This window comes from Mus caroli, chromosome X (assembly GCF_900094665.2).
Source record: "Mus caroli chromosome X, CAROLI_EIJ_v1.1, whole genome shotgun sequence".
Taxonomy (NCBI): domain Eukaryota; kingdom Metazoa; phylum Chordata; class Mammalia; order Rodentia; family Muridae; genus Mus; species Mus caroli.
In genome coordinates, this window is record NC_034589.1 from 149,561,359 (window position 1) to 149,583,938 (window position 22,580).

The 22,580-nt window shown below is 34.4% G+C and overlaps 1 protein-coding gene across 1 annotated transcript in view; it reads left to right on the top strand.

Moving 5' to 3' along the window:
* The window catches only part of Scml2 (Scm polycomb group protein like 2), a 90,730-nt gene that overhangs the window by 7,291 nt on the left and 60,859 nt on the right, over window positions 1-22,580 (top strand). The window contains exons 2-6 of the mRNA XM_021153348.2: window positions 1,958-2,003; window positions 7,660-7,730; window positions 8,446-8,680; window positions 11,892-11,980; window positions 15,353-15,596. Coding sequence (XP_021009007.1) covers window positions 1,982-2,003; window positions 7,660-7,730; window positions 8,446-8,680; window positions 11,892-11,980; window positions 15,353-15,596 — 661 coding nt within the window. The 5' untranslated portion in view covers window positions 1,958-1,981. The remainder of the gene's footprint in view (window positions 1-1,957; window positions 2,004-7,659; window positions 7,731-8,445; window positions 8,681-11,891; window positions 11,981-15,352; window positions 15,597-22,580) is intronic.

Sequence of the window (22,580 nt, forward strand, 5' to 3'; positions counted from 1 at the left end):
CTCACTCAGGATGATGCCCTCCAGGTCCATCCATTTGCCTAGGAATTTCATAAATTCATTCTTTTTAATAGCTGAGTAGTACTCCATTGTGCCACTTTTAAAAACATAATTTGTGGGGTTTTTTTTTTGTGTGTGTGTTTGTCTGCTGATTACCATTATGATGTTATGTGCTTATGCTCTTGGATTTCAAAAGGTGTCATCAAGCCCCTTGGAGCTCTAGTTACAGGCAGTATGAGTTCCCTAAAATGTTTGCTGGGAGCTGTACAGCGGTCCACTGTAAGAGCTATTAACCACTGAGCTATCTCTCTGACCCAGATTTCCAGACTTGATATAGTAGATTGTTCATCTCCCGTAACTTCTCCATCCTTTTCTTCTTTAGTCACAGCGTCTTGCTTGCTAGGCAGCAAATCTGGTATCAAATTCCTTGTTTGAGCCTCCTAAGTGCTGAGATTATAGGCATGTTCTCCCCTGCTGACTCTAGAGTATATATCTTCCTTCCATTAACATAGTACCAAGCACATCCTAAGAATTATACCAACATTTGTTAAGCAAACCAGCAACCAAACTGGAATCAGATACTTGTATTGAATAAAGTAAAGCTTTCAGAAAATAGGTTTCATTTATTGATGCTATCAAAGCACTGCTAATATTTCAAGAAGCAAAAGAAGAGGAAATTATATTTCATGTAGTCAAAATAATATGAGGAGTCCTTGAAACAAGAGTCTTTTGGGGTTAGGGTATAGGGTCTGTGTGAGTAAATATATATCTGGTAATTTTGAATTAATGGAGGATCTTAGTGTTACCCTACAGAAAGTCCTGGCTTTTTTCTTAATTGCATAGCCAGTTGTAACAAGAGGGTTATGTAGCACAAAAACAGCCCAGACTGTATCTGACATATAATGTATTATTAAGGTAGAAAAATATACCAATGGCAAAACAAATTAGGCAGCTGTTTTGGTACACTGAATAGAAATGAATGAAAGTGGTAACCAGTAAGTATCAAAGGGAAGGAAAATTATCTGTGTAGTCACCTAAGTAAGTTTTAGCCACTGATTGAATACATGAGTAAAAAGACACCAAATGTAAAGCTAAGTATTGAAAGAAGTATTGGTATTGATGAGGAAAAACTGTCAGAAGAAGCAAAGTTAGAGGAGGTAAGGATTTCAGTACAATTAAGTCTTGGGTTAGAGATAATAGAATTCTTTCTGGGTGAGTTCATGAGTATATTCCTTTACTTACCAAACTACATTTAGTTTACACATCATTATATTTTAACTACAGGAATATAGAGGATATGTTCTGTTACTTTTTTCTATACACCTGACTTTTTTATGTGTATTCATATGTAAATGTTGGCCTGGATTGATAACTTTTTAGGACAGTCCAATATCTTTGTTTTAGAGTATGGAACATGTTAAGGACATGAAAAAAAAAAATCTAATGAACAATAATGCCAGCTTCCTAATGAACAATTTCCCCCTAAAACTAATTTCCTTGAATTTTTGAGACAGAATCTCACTATGTAATCCAGGATCACTTAAAATTCAAGACCCCCTGCTACTGCTTCCTGACTATTGGGATGATAGTTCTATTTTACAGTACTTACTTGGCTCCTAACAAGTAATGTATCTTAGAAGACCTGATTCATGGAATTTTTCATTGTGTTCATGGTTTTTGTACTTCTCAGTCCTATTATGAGGGCTCTAGCATAGGCCTCAATTTGAAGACTAGTGGCTGCCTACTTACGATTACTCTGATTTTTTTCACTTTTGATTTCCTCCTAAAGGGAAGACCTATATTAACCAAGTTCCATTAGTTAACTATTTTTCTAGTTCACAGCTACCTTATTTTTATTCAGGGGGAAGCTATTAAAGTGATCTGACTCTCATTTTTATTACTATTACCTCTTAGAAATGTATAGTGCTTAAACTAAGGTATTATGTGTTTTTCTTTGTAGGAAAATACAGAAGAGGCGAATACCATGGGGCAAACAGCGAATGAAGGTAAGGTTTGCTTATCTAAATGTTGTCTTTTAGCTATTTGTTTGTAACAGGTATGTTATCTTATATTGAACTTTTGAAATAAAGCCTTTAACATGTTTAAAGAAGCCAGGGCAGTGGCGGGGCACACCTTTTTAATCCCAGCACTTGGTAGGCAGAGGCAGGTAAATTTCTGAGTTCCAGGACATTCTGGTCTACAGAGTGAGTTTCAGGACAACCAGGGCTACACAGAGAAACCCTGTCCCCCCCCCAAAAAAAAAAGTTTAAAGAAAACAATATTAAGCAACTACCTGCTCACTCAATTATATCCCCCTTTCCCTATTGAATAGTGTCATTCTGCTTTGTTTCTAGTGTTTTCCTCCTAGAATGATTTCTTATTAAATATTGGAAAGAAGAAATTCTTTATTAGATTTCTCTTTAGACATATTTTATCAGCAACTCAAGGTATTGAATCTCCCAGAGTTGTTGTTTCAGGCAGTTGTGAGCCACCTACTATAGATACTAGGAAATAAACTTAGGTTATCTACAGGAGCAGTAAGTGCTTTTACCAGCTGAGCCTTCTCTCTCACCTCTAAATACACTGTTTGTTTTTTTAGTTATACTAGAGATGTATGCTTAGAATTTTCAGCCTTAATTTTATATGTAAGAAGAGTATAAGTCATAGAGGTAACTGAACAGGTCATACAGTAATCTTTGAAAAAGCCAAGGTAAGAATGAAACTCTCCTACAGCAGCGATGTAAGTTCAGCATGAAGAGTAACTTTACTAGCATGTGAAAAGCAGTTTTTTTCAGGTCACCTCAACAAAAAATAAAATTAAAAATAGTGAAAAATAGAAAATACAAATGGAATAAATGCAATCCCTTTTCTTTTCCTTTTTTTTTTTTAATAATCATTCCATTCATTTACATCTCAAATTATATCCCCCTTCCTGGTTACCCTCCATAACTCTCCTCCCACCAAATCCCATATCTGCCCTGTCCTGATTCCCTTTCTGAACTATAATATGAATAATTTTCATCCTGTCTTTGTGTAGGTAGAAGTGTACTTTTTGACTCATTAATAGGTCATACTGGTTTATACTTTGTTATGCTTTATTTCCCATAATTCATTCTTCACACATTTGCTTCATTGTTTTTTGTTCAAGTCTTAAATATCTTACAACTTTTCTTCTGATTACATGTTCGAATATGCATGTTACCCTTTAATTTTGTTTAATTTGTATATTGACTGTATTACCTTGGTGTAGGATTTATAAATAGATTCTTGGTTTCCTTCCATTTTTTTTTTTTGACATTTTTTCGAGACAGGGTTTCTCTGGATAGCCCTGGCTGTCCTGGAACTCACTTTATAGACCAGGCTGGCCTCGAACTCAGAAAATGCACCTGTCTCTGCCTCCCGAGTGCTAGGATTAAAGGCGTGTGCCAACACCGCCCAGCTGGCTTAGAAATTCTTAATATAGAACTATTTTGTTAAAGTAAGTGTGGGTGATTTCTGTAGAAAATTTAAATAGAAATAAGGCTATATATTCCTCTAAAATTTCTATATTCTATGAATAATTTCTAACTGAAAACCTGAAAGACATACCAGTCATTACTGTATGAGAACTTTGAGTCCTGAGAATTAAGTATTCACACTTAAAATAATGAAAGCAGTTTGAGAAACAGTGATAACTGTTGATTATTTGATGATATTAAGGATTTAGGTTAATTTTTAGCATTATGCATAAGTTTTATATATAATTTTCTTATATATATATATGATAATTTGAGTGACATGATATATTTAGATTTGTGACAACTCAAGGATTTTGAGAACTTGAATTTAGTTTAGCATAGAGGAAAACCTGAGTAGTTTGTTGAAGTATGTTGTATTCTAGATTGCATGAAATGTTTTGAACACTTGAAAACATTTTATTTCTAGGAAATTATTTTAAGTAGTTTAAAGATCTGCCAGTAGTTTATTTAGATATATTGGCACATTTATTTAACAGATTCTTAAGAGCATTCCATATCTTAGGCCCTGGGATATGTTATAAGTGTTAGAAGGTTATAGCACCGAGCAAGACAGAATTAAATATCCGCTTTTTATGAAGCTTTCACTTTAATAGTGAAAAAATAAAATGAACAAGTAAAGTGTATACGACACTCAAAATTGTAGGACATATAAAATGAAGATAAACATAAAACTAAACAGGTTCTCAAAATTAAATTAATTAGATAATATTTGAAGTGCTTTCAGATTATTGTAGTGTTATTTTTTCCTTGTGGTTAGAATCAATGGATGTCAAAAATGATGCTCAAGAGGGAACTACTCAGTCAAGTACATCTGTACAAAGCAGTAGGTTTTTAAGAAATTTAATACATCTTTTTTGTTCCTCAGGGTTATAATGAACTCACGTTGCTTTTGATATAGTATGTATGTACTAACTCCTAATACCATAAACCTTAGTTGTAGAAAGGTAAAAAAATATTGTTAATACTTTAATTTTATTTAAAGATGAATTGATAGTTATTGCATGAAATTACAATTATATTTAAGTACAAATTTGTCCTATATTTAATGTTAGAAATTTGCCATTATTTAAAATTATCAGCCTTTTGATTTAAAAATGAGATAACTTTAACAAACTAGATAATTATATGAAGATATATTTCAGGACTTAGACCCTAGCATTTTCTTTTAGTAATCAGTGAGTGACTTTTAGACAGGGTTTTCACCTTTTTATCTCTTTTAAAACTCAAGCATCTGTAGTAATTAGGATAATTCTTGATACATATTAATGGCCCATGTAGGAATCTAGTACCAAACAATAAATATGATTTCTGCTTTCTCTAAGCTTAAGTGGGCTAATAGATAATAAATAATTATAGCTGTGATAAATGCTGTGAAGTAGTGTATGCTGATCATTAAACTGAGAAACTTCATCTAAGATATTTCCTGCTCATTGTCTTTACATGGCATATGAACCCAAACCTGGCACTTGTAAAGACATAATTCTAATTTACTCCAGAAAAAATCAAGAAGGTTGATATAGGTTCTGTTCCATGTGCAGCAATTTATTAAACGTAATGTATAAATTAGAATGGAGTCCAGGCTAATATGAAGGAGGACACCAAAAATGTATGAATAGAGCAATCAGATTACACAGTTATGTATGTGCACCTAGGTTTTGAAGAGATATATCAGTTTCCAGACATCAGTTCCAAGAGAGAATCACCTCAATATTCTCCTATTCTACTGAGAACATGATGCAAAGTCAGAACAAAAATTTCAGACTGACTTTTGGTTGCTGGTTAGGAATTCCAACTGTGGTCTTGTGTTAGGTGTATTAAATGTAATCTAGTAACGCTTGGATCCATGTGTGGTTCTATTTTGTTAGTGGAAGTATCACATGAGCAGTTGTGAATAGGTTTTCTAAAGGCAAATTAAGTCTCTATATGATCTATACTATAGACTGTCATTGGCTAACAATATGATAGAAAATAATCCTGTTAATAGTTTGTAAGGTTAGGAGATCAAGAAAATATTTTGACAATAATTTGTGTACCTGTGTATCTCACAGACAAAGCTAAATATTTCCAATTTTAGTGACAGTTGTAACATTAATCTTGCCTGGTACCATATATATTAATTTTCACATTTTGTAAATGAGAGAACTGAGGCTAAGAAAATGAGAGGCTCAGCATTTTATAATAAGAGGTAGAGCTGTACTGAAAAAAGGCATATCAGATTCTGAAGCACATGTTTTCAACACTGTGGTAGTACTACACATCATGTGGAAACAGAAGCAAACTGGAATTTTAGATCATTGGCTAAGCTTTTTATTTAAAAACTTCTATTATCTTATGTATGCATGTATAGTTCACATATATAGTTATACATAGAAAAATATATTATTTTATGGTATAAAGGTGTGTCTAATAGTGACTTTGAGATGGTAGTTGTGCATATCCAGGCTTTGGTTTGGTATTCTATAATCAGCCATGGTGTCATTATTTATATTGCAGAAATTCACAATTACTGTCAAGTTTTTTTTATGTGTATTTTCTAGAAAATTGATTGGTAAACAATATCTTTGTAGATCTGTGTGTTATCCTTTGAAGGATATGGTAATCCTTCCTTTGATGGAGGTATATTTGCTATATTCTATGATTCTACCCCAGTAGATGCTTGAAACTAGATATTAATGTATGTTTTACATATACATGTGTGGTAATCTTTGATTTGTAAATAAGGCACAATACAAGATTGGCAGTTGTTAGAATACATATCAGGAACTTCAACATATCATGTTTCATTCATTGTTGAGAGTTTTCACCTTTCCATGTAAAGAAAGAGGAACATGTTATGGCTTCTTTTTCATGTATCTGAATTACCAGCATCACTATACTTATACTTTGTGGCTATTGTTCAGTTGAAAGTAAGATAAACTATCTGAATACTGGCTGGTTGATGACTTAATTACCAAGTTGTGACTAAGTGATTAACAGTCTGGTTGCATTCATGGTATATGTCTCTTGAGTGGGATATAATGTGAGTGTGAGATTTCATCTCACTACTTAGAACAACTGTACACATTAAAACTTGGAAATTATCTTGGAGTTTTTATTTTAATTTTTTGCAATGCAGTTAAATGTAAATAATTGAAATCATACTTATTGGAGCCTAAGGATAAATAAGTACTATTGCATATCAGATCTGGTAATACAGATTAAACTATGGAAGAGAAGTACAAAAGTTTTTTTATACTAGTTAACAAGAATATAGAAAACTTCATGTTTTCTGAAAATTAAATCATCAATATATATATATATATTTTAATATTTTGAATCAGTTTGTCAGTGTATTGACAGTCTAGCTAGGACAGTGAATTGAGCAAATATGTTCAAACCAGACAGAATGCACTGCTTTTTGATGGCATTGTAGTATGCCATGAAGACTACATGGAAGAGCACAGTAAAATATATAGAAGATGTAACAGCCCTACAATAATCTATATCAGTGACTGCACTGTTCAGTTGCTTACTGCTGTGTCTTAGCACTATGTTCTTGACACTGTGGATGGAGATTTAAATAGTATATTAAGAACTGTTCTGGTTCTAAGAATTTTTTTTAAAACACCTTTACATCCCCATAATAAACAAAACACCTTCACATTTATGGGATTATACAATGTAAACAAAATTGTTAAGCAAATTTATATTTAACATGTGTGCAGATTTTCTAGTCTATAAAAATGTCGTAGGTTTCTAGTGTTCATATTTCTTTCTTGCAGTGTAGAGTATTGAACACTGGGCCTCTACTACTATTGCACACCCAAGCAACTTCCTTCAGAATCACTCTGCTTTATTCCACAAGTCACACCGAGGATCTGAGTTATAATTTCTGTCAGGACCGTTATTGTCAAAAAGTTGCTTTAATTTCATTCAGTACATGATTGAATGTAAACTGAGGAGTTATAACCTGGTTTGTAGGACATATTTTTTTCCTTTTATATTTTTGAGATTATAATGTAATTACAGCACTTCTCCCTCCCCTTTACTCCCTTCAAAGCCTCTCATACCCATAATTGCCTAGGGATGAACTAAAACATTTTATTCAGGATAAAAAGTTAACTACATACTCAAAACTCACCCTACTTGTATGTTATTTTTCCAGATCATTTTGACTGGGACAAGTACTTGAAAGAGACTGGATCGATAAGTGCTCCTTCTGAATATTTCAGACAGGTATGCCAAAATTCTCTTGATATTTTATACAGTAACATACATCATTACTTTGTAGAAGGGCGTCTGTGGTTCCATGGCTCTGATAGTATGAAGAGAAAGTGGGATGATGCTTGTGGCACTGATTATCACATCTATTTGCAGTAATTTTTAAATTGCCCATGTAGAGGGAAAGACAGAAATAGCAAGTAATTATAAGAAATAGAACCCTGTTTTGACAAGGCACATGAAACAGATGCAATTTAAGATTGTTAGAATGAGAAGAAAGAAAGCCAAAATAAGATGAGCATCAAGAGATGGCACAGAATATCTGGAGTGCAAGGTAGATAGAGGTACCCATGGGATCATGGTCAAAAGTATGTAGGGATGTTTGCAATGTGCTGGGGAGTTTAACTTTATCATATGCTTTGATAGGACTTCTAGTTTGCTTGTTTCAATAGGAATACCTTCATAAAATTCTTATTTATAAAATATTTCAAGATGCATCTTATAAGCTATAGCTGGGTTTTCTAGATGTGCTTATAAGTGAGGCTAGTGATGACCAGTGTTTTATGCTGCATTTCAAAAAGGGAGATTTTTGCCTTGAGCCTTGTAAACCTGACCTCATTCAACTTCAGCTGTGAAAGTACCTAATTTGTCATCTAGCTATTCTGGTATCATAATTTGCCATATATTTTCTTATAGTTTATGCATTTAACACATTTTTATTTATTTATAGTCTAAGACTCCACCAACTAATGAATTCCAAATTGGTATGAAATTGGAAGCCCGTGACCCTCGCAATATTGATTCTGTGTGTGTTGCTTCGGTCATTGGAATTACTGGAGCCAGATTACGTCTACGACTGGATGGTAGTGACAATAAGAATGACTTTTGGAGACTTGTGGATTCATCAGACATACAACCTGTTGGGACTTGTGAACAAGGAGGGGATTTACTTCAGCCTCCACTGGGTAAGGATAAACAGTACTTAAAATAACATAGTCTTACTAGTAAGCTATTTATTAGAGATGGCTTTAACTGTCCTTTTAAAGATCACTCAGGCCTTATTGTAAGTCAGGGAGTTCCTGTAAAAGATACATGATTGGAAAGGAACTCAGTACCATTTCACTTTTTTATATACTACTTAAGTGTGCTGAAAGGTCTCATTTTTGAACAGATGTTATATTAATCTTCAAATTTAAAATACCCAAAGAAGCTTTCTTAGATCATGCATGTAAATCCAGAGACTCTTCTAGAGAAGGAGCCTTTATTTTTTTTTTCATTTAAATTTCTTTATTAAACATAGCCAGATTTCTCATGTATGCTCCTAAATTGACTTTTTTCCTTAGATATTTTCTTTATATACATTTCAAATGCCATCCTGAAAGTTCCCTATACCCTTCCCCTGCCCTGCTCCCCTACCCACCCACTCCCACTTATTGGCCCTGGCATTCCCCTGTACTGGGCATATAAAGTTTGCAATACCAAGGGGCCTCTCTTTCCAGTGATGGCCGACTAGGCCATCTTCTGCTACATAGAAGCCTGTATTTTTATGAGGTACACACCTTTTGATGTTGTCCATTGAGCTATTCAACACTTTTGGGAAGAGGAGGAAAGTAGGAAGGATGTGAGGGTCTACATTATGAGAGGAGTACAAGAATCAGTATTTTCATTGAGCGAGTCCTAACCATTGGATACCAGTTATTCTTAGGCTTCAAAAGGGATGAGAAAATGGAACTTTTAACATAGGGTTTAAGTTTAAGTACATGTAGTTCTCAGTTTGGGTTGTGTTTTTAAAATGTAAGACAGTTATGACATACTTTGGGAAAAATCTTTTTAGAATTGCAGAATATTCTGATAATCTGTAGAAAATAAAGTGATTAGTTTATTTGGTCAATCTACACTCTTAGTGGATTTTGGATATTGATTTACATGTTCTTTACAATGCTTAAAATAATAATTGATGTAAAACCCAGAACGTTTTTTCCTTTTAATGAAATATTTCCCAAGAACCAATAATATAGAATACTGAGAATAATTACTACAATTTTTTCAAATTTTGTTAATTAAAACTGATGTAGTTTAAATACTAGGGTGCAGCGTGATAAGAACACATACTTAGCATTCACAAAGTACTATATTAAATTGTTACTACCAAAAACAATTACTATAAAGTAATTTTAAGGGGGATGCAGAGAAGCTTAGTGGCAAGGTACTTCATTGGTTAATGGCAGCCTTCATCCTTGGTTTTAAATTGGTCAGTGGTATATTTGTTTTTTCTTGTTTTTTGACTGTATCTCAGTAATGTAGTTGAGGTTGGCTTGAATTGTTGATCCTCCTGTGTCAGCTTCCCAAGTTTTGAAATTATAGATACATCCCACTACACAATTGTTTTATAGTTTGCATTTTTATTTCTTTTACATGTATTGATTGATTGATTGATTGATTTTGTGTGTGTGTGTGTGTGTGTGTGTGTGTGTGTATGTACATACACATATCATAGGCCACGAGACGGTCAGAGTCCAACTTGGGGGAATCAGCTATCTTGCTTGTACCATGTGGGTTCTAGATAACATAACTATAAAGTCAGATGGTTAGGTTTGACAATATTGAGTCATAAACCATGCCATTAATTTCTACTATTTGTTTTCTAGTTATATTTTGGGGGAGTTTCAGTAAAAGATTATTTTAGGATGACTTTGTCTCTCTCAGCATTTTGTATATGCTGCCCTGTAGATAGCTCTGTTGCCAGTGATTCACAAGCTTCCTTACCTTAGTGAATGCATTCATTAAGAGGGCATATAGCCATTTTCCAATTCTAACTTTGGGACAGGCAGGTTTTGAGTTAAAATGATTGCTTCAGAAAACAGTATGCCTCATGCTGATATAAGTTGGTAAAATTTCTAAACAAGCCTATTTTGGTAACTTCTCTTATAAATTTCAAGATTATATTTAGTACATATAAAACTACTAAAAGAAGCTAAGTCATTTTATTAATATTTTATGAAAAGTTTCCGACATACACAAATGAAAAGAATTTTATAGTGATTATCCCCCATAGACTCACTACTTTACTTACCTTATGTATCTCAGAGAAGTCATTTATATTAATATATTTTCCTTAAATATTTAAGCACGCATAGTGTTAACTAGAATATGTTCATAGTTTTTCTCTTTTAAAACTTATAAGATGCATTTTATTTTATTTTAAAAAAAATTTAAAGATATATTAATTTATTTTATGTATATGAGTACACTGTAGCTGTCTTCAGACACACTAGAAGAGGGCATCAGATCCCATTACAGATGGTTGTGAGCCACCATGTGGATGCTGGGAATTGAACTCAGGACCTCAGGAAGTCAGTGCTCTTATCTCCTGAGCAATCTCTTCAGTCCCATAAGATGTATTTAATATATGTAAATTTGTAAAGTTGAAAAGACATGGGCTTTCTGAAAGGATAGAAGTAAAGAGACTTCAAGAAAAAAGGGGCTAGAATGTTGTGTCTGGCCAGTAGATCACAACCTGGGTTTTAGCCTGGAAAGGCATTTTGGAAACCTGGAAGAGAAGAGGGGCTGGGCTGTGTGAGATAAGGAAGGAACCAAGACAAAAGTCTCTGCTCAAGGTTTAATTTTTACTATTCTGGCACTCAGTTATAAAGGAAGGGGGAGGGGCCCAATTCCCGCCAAATAATCTTGGGGTCCAGTAGCAGGGTGATCATGTGATGGCTTCGAAACAATAAAGCGACAGGTTCCAGTAGTGGGCGTGGCAGAACGATTGAGTGGGAAGCTCCATCCAGGTGTAAACAGTGGAACCATTAAGGCTGGTGGAGGGGAGGCTACACTAGAAGCCTTTTAGAACCTTTCCCATGCTTGTGTGGTTGGTAGACATAGAAGGAAAGCTCTCCTTAGCTGTGGTGTGGATTACCTGTATTATTATGGTCTGTTCCAAACATAAGCATGTTTGTTGGCAAATCCTAGCCAATGGCTGCTCTAAAATGAAAGTTCCTGGTTCCACTTTGACATTGGTGCCAGACATTAGAATGGTTGGTATAGCTACACAATTTATCTCTTTTGCTCAAGTCCTTAGAAAGTCATTCTCTGAAGAGAATCTGTAAATGTTACCCATTTGTTTCCATTGTCATAGTTTCACATGTTTTTAATGATATATAATTTATAAAACAGGGTACACAATGAATGCTTCATCATGGCCCATGTTCTTACTACGTGTACTAACTGGATCTGAACTGGCACCTGCAGTGTTCTTTAAGGAGGTAAGAAAAGCATTATAAAACATTTCTGCCCTCTAGAGCATAATTTTATTGTTTTAATTCGAATGCTTAACCACTTCTGTCTTTCCAACACAGGAATAAATCTTTTTTAAAATTATAGGCAAATATTTGTTAGGGTCATTATAACCAAGAGGAGTGGCTTATATAACAAAAAAATTCCCACAGTTTGGAGACTGGAAGAACAAGAATCAGGGTACGGGAATACTGGTCTCTGTTGATGCTCACTTTGGTTTATAGTTGAACAAATTCTCTGTGTTCTTACATGGTTTCCAATATATGCGTGCACATGGGTATCTTACTCTTAGTTAACCATACCAGTCAAGCTGGATTAAGGCTCTGTTTTAGAATGCATTCATATTGGTAGTATTTCAATGGAAATTTGGGGTTGAAGAAACACCATGGAGTTTATAATAACAACTACAGTTGCTTTGAGTTCATTAGTCTTACAGCCTCTTCACATCCAGAAAGATAATGTTTTGTTCTGGTTCTCTTTGACCTTTGACTCTTAGAAACTTCCTACCTCCCTCTTCCAAAATGGTTCCTGAGCCTTTTGGTAATAGAGGTATGTGATACGGTTATCCCATTTGTGGATGAGATCTCTGAGAACATTTATTCTCTGCACATTGAGCAGTTGGTTAGTAGTTTCCTTTGTAGTACAGAAGCCTTTTAATGTCCTGAAGTCAAAATTATTGTTATCTTTATTCCTGGGTAATTTGAGTGCTATTCAGAAAGTCCTTATCTCAGCCTATATACTGAAGTGTATCACGACTCTTCTAGAAGTTTCAGAGTTTCTGCTCTAGCATTGAGATTTTCTTTTATTCATTTGGCATTGATTTGTGTGCAAAATGAGAGAAAAGGATCAAATCTCATTCTTCTACATGTAGATATCCAGTTTTCTGCTAGTGTATGTTTTTGGCATCATTGTCAGAAATAAATTAGGTAGCTATAAGTACATGTAATTATAATCTGGGTCTTCAATGCTCTGTCAATGAGTATTGTGTCCTGTTTTTTGTTCTGGTACCATGCTGGGTGTACTACTGTGGCTCTATTATATAACTTGAAATCAGAACTAGAGACAGGTCCAGCAGTGTTTTGTTTTGTTTTGTTGTTGTTTTAATGGTTAAGGATTGGTTTGGCTTCCAGGGTTTTTTTTGGGCTTCCATATCAATTTTAGGATTGTTTTTTTCAATTTCTATAAAAAATCATGTTAGAATATTGGTAGAGATTGTATTGAATATATAGATTGTTTTTGGCAGGATAATCATTTTTTTTAAAATATCAACCCTACCATTCCATATGCATAGGAGGTCTCCCATACTGCTATCATCTTCAGGTTTTTTTTTCTCCAGTCTTTTAAAATTTTTACTATTGATGGCTAAGTTTATTTGAACATGACTTCTGGAAATTAGATGTCTGACATAAAGGTGTGGCCAGGACTTCCATCTCATGGCTCTCTTAGTCAGGGTTTCTATTCCTGCACAAACATCATGACCAAGAAGCAAGTTGGGGAGGAAAAGTTTTATTTGGCTTACACTTCCATAGTGCTGTTCATCACCAAAAAAGTCAGGACTGGAACTCAAGCAGGTCAAGAAGCAGGAGCTGATGCAGAGGCCATGGAGGGATATTCTTTACTGGCTTGCTTCCCCTGGCTTGCTCAGCCTTCTGTCTTATAGAACCAAGACTACCAGCCCAGGGATGGTCCCACCTACAATGGGCCTTTCCCCTTGATCACTAATTGAGAAAATGCCTTACAGTTGTATCTCATGTAGGCATTTCCTCAACTGAAGCTCCTTTCTTTGTGATAACTCCAGCTGTGTCAAGTTGACACAAAACTAGCCAGTACACATATCAAGCACTAATTAAGACAATGACCCACTCGACAATCTTACAGAGTCATTTTCTCAATTGAACTTTTCTCCTCAGGATTCTAGCTTGTGTCAAGTTGACATAAAACTAGCCAGCACAAGTTACTCTAGTGTGTGGGTTTGTGTGTTTTTGTAGAAGTCTTTAACTCCTTTGCTAGCTTAATGCCTCACATTTTAGGGTGTTCTTTATGGGATATTTTTTTCTGATTTTTTCAGCAGGCTTATTATTATTATACTTTAAAAGTACTTATTTTTCTATGTTATAGGTGAATCCCACTATTTTCTTGGTAGTGTGTATCAGACCTAAGAGTTTTATGGAGGAATGCTTAGGGTCTTTTACTGATAGATTATTTGAAAAGAAGGATTTTTTTGACTGTTTCCCTTCCTAATTGTATCCCTCTTTTCCCTCGCTGCTCTGGCTAAGCATCAGTCAATGCAGTTGAGTAAGAGTAGAGAGAGTAGAGGCATACTTCTTTCTCTCATTCTTGATTTTAGAGGGACTGCCTTCATTGCTTTCCTTAGTAACTATAATGTTGAGTATGGGTTATTATGTTTGTGCTTCTTCTATTTGTAGTTTGTTTAAAACCTTATTTATAAAAGGATGTTAAACATTATTAGAGTCCCTTTCTGTTCATGTTGAGTTGATAATGTGAATTTTGTCCTTGATTTTATTTCCTACTGTTATATTTAGAAAGTAGTATGTGTTGACCATTCTTATAATGCTGATACAAAACCAACTCAATCATGGTATATCATATGTCTAATGTGTTTATTAATCTGGTTTTGATGTATTTTGTTGAGAATTTCTGCATCTATGTTCACGGAAGAAATTTATTTTTGTTTACCTTTATTTGACTTCTATATCAGGATAATACTGGCTTCGTAGAATGAACTTGGCCATGCTTGATCCCTTTCTATTTTATGAAATATTAGAAGCATTAGTATTTGGTCCTCAAATACTTGTGTATTTCAGCAGTGAATCAATCCTTCTAGCCTTTGGCTTTTCTTAAAGTGTGATGGATGCCATTACTACTTTCATCTCATTGCAAATTTTAGGTGTGTTGCTGTCTTAAGATAACTTCTTGGTCCAATTTTAGTAGACAATAAACATCTAGAAACTTACCTTTTCATACATATTTTCAAATTTATTGGGATAGAAGTTTTCAAAATATTCTCTAATGAATCCTCTGTGTACCTTCCATCTTTTGGTTAACTTGACTGACAGTTGTTAAGGCTAGTCTCAAACTCAAGGCATTGAATTAAACTTGAATTAAAGGTGTGTGCCATGACACCTGGCCTAAAAAATTCTGAATAAATAAATAAACAAGTTTTTGCCAGGCCATTAATCCGAGCACTTTGGAGGCAGTGGCAGGTGAATCTCTGATTTTGAGGCCAGCCAGGTATCCAGAGTGAGTTCCAGGATGGCTAGGACTAGACACAGAAGTCCTGTGTTGAAAAAAATTGTCTCATTGATTATTTGTATTTTTAGGAACCACCACGTCCACCCCAAAATAATTTTATAGTTGGGATGAAGATTGAAGCTGTCGATAGAAAAAATCCATTTATGATCTGTCCTGCCACAATTGGAGCTGTCTGTGGAGATCAACTTCACATCACATTTGATGGATGGAGTGGAGCATTTGATTATTGGTGTGATTATGACTCCCGAGACATCTTCCCAGTTGGATGGTGTCGCCTCACAGGAGATGTATTACAGCCACCAGGAAAAATTGGTAAGCTAATACCCAATTATATATGATTATGAAAATACTGTGTTTAATAGTGGTGGTATTAGAATTTGATGTCAAATTGGAATGGCAGATAGACTAGTAATACCATTCTTTAGTCTAGGTAGTAGAGAAAAAGGAAGATTTAAACTAGATTAAAATTTTTGAGAGCTCCTTGGGAATCTTTTTTTTTTTTTTCTTTTTCAAAAAAGTTATCTTTAGTCTTTTTTTTTTCCGCAGTCCAGTCATTATCCTCCTCCTGGTCTACCCTCCAACAGTTCCTCATCCCATTTCTCCCCACTCCTGTGTTCAAAGGGATGTCCCCATGTCTCCCACCCTACCCCACCCTACTTCCACAGGCCTCTCCATTCCCTGAGGCCTCAAGTCTTCTCTGACTGAGGCCAGACCAGGCAGTCCTCTGCTGTATATGTGTTGGGGGCCTCATACCGGCTACTGTATGCTGCCTGGTTGGTGGCTCAGTGTCTGCGAGATCTTGGGGGTTTGGGTTAGTTGAGACTGCTGGTCTACCTATTCACCAGGAATCTGGGGATATAGCTCAGTATAGAGTGAGTGCTTAGCATGTAGGGCTCTGGATTCTATTCTTAACACCAAAACCTTTAAAAACCATTTGCATATATCATTAGCCACATTTCTACCATAATTTTAAAGGTTGAAAATAATAAGTATTATAATATATTTTACATGGTCCTGTTTATATTTTAAAGGTAAACTGATACTTTGATGTTTTCAAGTAAAATCTATGAAATGAATCAAAGTTTTGACTCTATGGAAGCTGTCATAGATTTCTGTTCAGTTATTCTAGTGTTTATCATTTATAATGGTGTTTCTAAATTTAATACTATGGTTATGTATGTATGTTCTTTCAGAGAAATGTCTCCAAGTAATCACTGCTAAGATTAACTGGTCTTGAGTTTAATACAAGCTTATTGGTAGAATGAAATGTAAACATAATTAATATTTTTACCCCACTAAATGTTACCTGCATCATTAAGCAGAAGAATAAAATGAGTAGGTAAGGTATATAGAGGAAGTTGGGAATAGAAAAGGGCTTTTAGGTATATTACTCTTGTAATTGAATGCTTCTGTGATTTAACACATCCCATTAAAGTAGAGTAATACATACCAGTTCTTTACTGCTGTTTCTATCAAGTAGATATTGGGTAATTTTGATAAATGTTTCTGTGATATTCATATCTGTATATGATGCTAAGACATAATATCTGCCTTCAGGAAGATTATCTTGTAGTGAGGTAAAATAGACTGGGGAATAGTGCTGTAAAAAAGTAACAAAAGTAGAGATGTATGATAAATATAAAAGTAACTTAAATTCTGTTGAGAATGGAGATTGAAAATAATATGATTATTCCGAGAGAAAAGGAAATTTTCTGTGCATAATGGGTATAGGTAGAATAGACATATCACAAGATAGAAACTTTGAATTTACTCTGTAAATTGATTTTTTTTTTTTGCTTAAGATATGGTAAGATTGAGATGTGCGATTTTAGAATGTACCCTTCGGTACCATTTTTCTTCTATATTGAGGTACATCCCCAGCTCTGTGATACTGGTTCTGGTTCTGATTCTATTTCTGGTGGTGGTGATGTTTGATTGTTTTTTGTTTGTTTGTGGTGATAGTTCACACAGGGCGTCTTTCATATGACTTTCATTCATAATCCCTTAAGGTTTTTTTTTCTTTTATGTAACAAGAATATACTTGTATTTTACTTTGTGTGTTAGTAACTTTCAGTTTGAAAGATGTTATCCTGAATATTCTAATATTTTGCATATTTTTCATACTATCTCATGACTGTAGATGATCCCTAACTTAGGATAACTAAATTTACAAGTTTCATCAGTACAATTCAGTAAAAGCATAAGCATGTAAGAGAAACCATACATTGAATTATAAAGTTTAATAACTTCCTAATCTAGTATGTGTGATAAAATATTTTTAGGCATGAACAATGGAGAACAGGGGAAAAACAACTGTTTTTCCAGTTGGAACTATTGTTTCTTCTTCTGGATACTGTATGTTTTCATAACGGATCATGTTTGCAAAATGTCCATCTTTGTCTCTTATATCCAAATACCTTCTGAGTTTTACATTGAATGCAGATTTCAATAAGATTTTATTTTAGTTTTTATTAAATTAATTTATTTATTACACTTCATATTCCATTCCTGTTGCCCCATTCACCCTTCGACTGCTCAACATCCCACACCTCCCCATCTACCCCGTCTCCATGTGGATGCCCCAACCCCCACCTCACCTGACCTCTAAACTCCCTGGGGCCTCCAGTCTCTTGAGGGTTAGGTGTATCATCTCTGAATGAACACAGACCCGGTGGATCCTCTAAGATGGATCAGGATATGGAGTCTTCAAGGGAGCAGACCAAATAGGGATCTGACTCAGCAGCAAGGACTGGGCAGAAGGGGTGGAAGGGATGGTAGAGAGGAAGGGGAGTGGTATTGGGGAAGGGCTGGGATTTGATGGGTGATGGGTCCAGAATACACCAGGCTCCCAGGAGCAGCTTAGCACCTCAGGCAGGGGTGGGGTGTGCACGTGGGTGTGCATGGTGTAGGGTTTCTTACCAACTGCTCTGAGTGCGGTAGGTCCTCTAGGATGGATCAGGATATGGAGTCTTAATGGGAGCATACCAACTAGCATAAGATTTTATTTAAAAATAAGATATTAAAGGATTTTTAAAATTAGAATTAAAAAAATTAAGTTAGGATTTTAAGTTAAATGATTTTATGTAGCTATAAGCTAATATAAATGATATAAGCATGTTTTAAGATAAACTAGCCTTAAATTTAAGTTGTGATGTTCAGTAGATTAAGTATATCAAATATATTTTTGATTTTATCAAAGTGCAATCCCATCATGACCTGAACAACAAATATATTCATGTCTCAAATATTTCCCTACAGATTGCAATTTAATTTTAATGCATTCAATCATAGAGGTACATAATTTACTTAACCGGATTTCTGTCTTGTTAGATACTGAAGTAATTTTTACATTCATGTTTCGAGACTGGACGTTATATGTACACATATTTCCATACTTCTGCATTTGGTAAAGTAATTATGCTGAAGTAGAGAATGTTTCTTTTAAGCTGGCAAATGGTCTTTTCAGGAAGTCAGACTTACCTATCTTTAGAAATAGGTCAAATTAGTTTTCTCTCTGCTGCTCAATCTTTGAAAAGATTTTGAAATTTCTTTATTATTACATTTTGATTAATAATTTGCTAAAGAGTAAAAAACCTCTTGTTTCCATGTTTTGAGCCTTAATATTTCTTCTCTTTTACTAATTTGTTTCATTTATTGGATAGTTCAAACCCTTGTCCCCCAATATAAATATTTTCCCTAGTCATTTGATTTTCAATATTATAGTCTTCTTTTCAACAGAAGTCCTATTGACTTAAATGTTACATAATTTAAGGACCTTATTGTTAACTGATTTCAAAAGACATAAGGGATAGTAAGCTAATCATATTTCATTAATTAAAAATTTATATATTTTTTGTATTTCTTAAGTATAATAAAAATGTTTTTCAATTTATCAACAATTGCTTTTCCATAGCATTTAAAGCTTTGGAAAATGATAATTAAAAACAATATAGCTGTTGTTTTAGAGAAGTACAGTGAGATATGAATGCTACTTGATTTGGAGAATAGTAATAATTCTTCCCTTTTTGTTTGTAAAACTGAACACTTCTATGATTAGAAATAATGAAGTTTTAATTTGGCTTAGCAAGGATAGAGAGTTTTGTGCCTATTTCTTATTTCCTGTCTTTTATATGACACTGTGTTCTTTCAAAGTCTTTGTTGATGTCATTATCAAATTTCCTTACAATACAGCCAATATAGGGTATCTTGTGAATAAAGAGGAGAGTTCCATATATGTTTCTGTGTCCTTAGCAAATTGTAGGAGACAATCAACTAAGTGAAAACAGGGCTTATTGCAGTTTAACAGTTTATTTGATCTTGCGGTTTTCTTTTTCAGCTTGTTTCTCACATTTTTATATCTTCTTCATAAATCTCAGTATTCTTTAGATTATTTCTGTAATGGTAGAATTTTAGCAATTCCTTATAAACTACTGTTTATTTTTCACATATTACCCTTCTCATTTTTCAAGAATGTTATATGAGTTCATTACCAGTCCTTATAATTTAACATAGGAAGGAACAAATACAGAAAATTCAGTGATTTAAGATCAAAACTGAAATGATGCATATTTTTCCCAAATGGGGACATGCATTTGTAATTTGAGACATTAAGAAAAATAAGATTCTAAAAAAAGAAAAGAAAAGAAAAAGAAGATTCTGTTAAAAATTTGGCCAAGGGTCTGGAGAAATTGCTCAGTGGTCAAAGCACAGTCTCCTCTTCCGGAGATAGCTGGGTTTTATTCCTAGCACCTACATGTCAGCTCACAACCATCTGAAACTCCTGTCCTAGGGGATCTGACATATGCACAGACATACATACAGGGACAATATACAATACAATACAAAATAATTAAAAGGATTTTTTTGCTTCATTATTTTTTCCTAAGATTATGAGAGTATTTTAAGAAATAGTTATATTGTGAACCTTTCTACTTTGCTTTAACAGTCCTTAATAACTTTAATCCTAAACTATATAAATAAAATTTGAACTTAAATAATTCCTAAACCAATAATTTCTTTGTTTTACTATATACTAGTATGTTGTTGATTGTAATAATAGTCTTCAGTTGTGCCAAGTTATTGTCTTGCAATATGATTCTTTAATTAAGTGTAACATTATAAACTATCTCAGAGAGCAGGAAGTAAACTTCCACATGATTTGGGTCTAATGTTGCAGGCTCTCTAGGGTATGGTAAAATTCCTTCTATCCAAAAGGAAAAGTGAAGGATGGAGCAAACCTAGACTCGGCAGGATGGAGCTGTGAATTGCTTTTTCATATGCACTGTTCCTAAGGGTAAAGTAAAAGAATGATGAAAATGAAAACCATAATTATCTTTCAATTAATTGCTATTTCATTGAAAGCTTATATTCTTTGATGCAGGAATGTATAAATTCTATTTTCTCTTAATTAAAAATCTTAGAGAATAGACTTTGATATCCATATTTGATCTCCTAAAAATGTATAGCTGATTCTTTTATGTAGTCTTTTCTTATTTTGGAAAGGTAGCATTTAGGATTTTTCTCCTTAAGTGTTCAACGTTTTTCTCTCAAGAAGTATTTCACATCTTTAATTTCCAAATAAGAATCAGCTTTATTCTTTGCTCTTTTTTTATTACCCCCCTCAGCAAAAATCCTAGAAATTGTTGCTATTTTCTTTGTTCAAAGGACAGTGTATGTTCTACAACTTATGCTTTACTTCTTTAAATGTCAAAATTAAGATTTGTATATACTTCATCCATTCATTCATTCCCTTTACATCCTGATATCAGTCCCTCTTCTCCCAGTGCACAGTGCCCCCGCAGCTCCTCCCCTATCCCCACTTCACCTTCTCATCTGAGAAGGAGGCCACCCCTGGGTATCACCTCACACTAGCACATCAAGTCACTACAGGACTAGGTGCATCCTCTCCCACTGAGGCCAGACAAGGGATCCCAGTTAGGGGAACAGGATCTACAAACAGGCAACAACAGTCAGGGACGGCACTAGAACCAGTTGCTGGAGGACCTGCATGAATCTCAAGCTATACATCTACATATGTGTCGGGAGTCTAGGTCCAGACTATGCTCAAGATTATACCTTTTAAAGCATGACTTTACCATTGATTGCATACACATTTGCTGAAAGGACCCTGATATAGCTGTCTCTTGTGAGGCTATGCAAACACAGAAGTGGATGCTCATAGTCAGCTATTGGATGGATCACAGGGTCCCCAATGGAGGAGCTAGAGAAAGTTCTCAAGGAGCTGAAGGGGTCTGCAACTGTATAGGTGGAACAACAATATGAACTAACCCACAGAGCTTGTGTCTGTAGCTGCATATGTATCAGAAGATGGCCTAGTCATCAGTGGAAAGAGAGGCCCATTGGTCTTGCAAACTTTATATGCCTCAGTACAGGGCAACGCCAGGGCCAAGAAGTGGGAGTGGGTGGGTAGGGGAGTGGGGGGGAGGGTATGGGGGACTTTTGGGATAGCATTGGAAATGTAAATGAAGAAAATACCTAATAAAAAAATAAGTAATTTTTGCACCCATTGTGAGGTCTCTTGTGTACTGTGTAAAGGTTGACTTTGTATTATTCAAATATTATAAACATTCTTTTCCATTAAAACAAAGCATGACTTTACCAACTTCATTACTGTAGGACTATGTGTGTTAAAAACCTGCAATAAGTAGGTTTTTTTTTTTAAGGTAGTCCAGAAAATGGCAGAGGTGTATATAATGAAGGCAATAAAAAGTTCAAGACAGATATGATCATAATACAGTTTATGCACATTTAAAATTCTCAGGAAAAATGTTTAAACAAAATTTAAGTGTGTCAGTCTTGTTGGACATCTAAACATCCAAATTTGTAATTCAGAATAGGTTAATATTACTTTGTACATTAAACATTCTTTTTGTTAGGTATAAATGAAATTGCTAGAGATACCATCAATCTAAATGGTTAACTGAAAAGGCATGAAATTTGAAGCATGATATTTTTTTTGTTTCATATGAATAACTTGGATCAAGTGTTCTGATTGTGTGAACAAGAAAGCTATTATGAGGCAAAGAAATAGATTGTAATTAAAAGTCTCTTCTCTGATTTAAATATTCCAGTTAAATATTAAAGTAATTACAAGCGTGTCTCTACTTTTAAATCTTACTTGGGTTCTGTGTTCTGATATATTGAAGTTCTCATAAAGGCTATTAAAAATGTCTTGGTTAAAAGAATATGTGGTTAAACAGGGGTAACTTTCTTGGTAGACACAATAGATTGGTAGTTAGATTTTGTGTATTTTCATTTCCTTCCAAATTCTCTGAT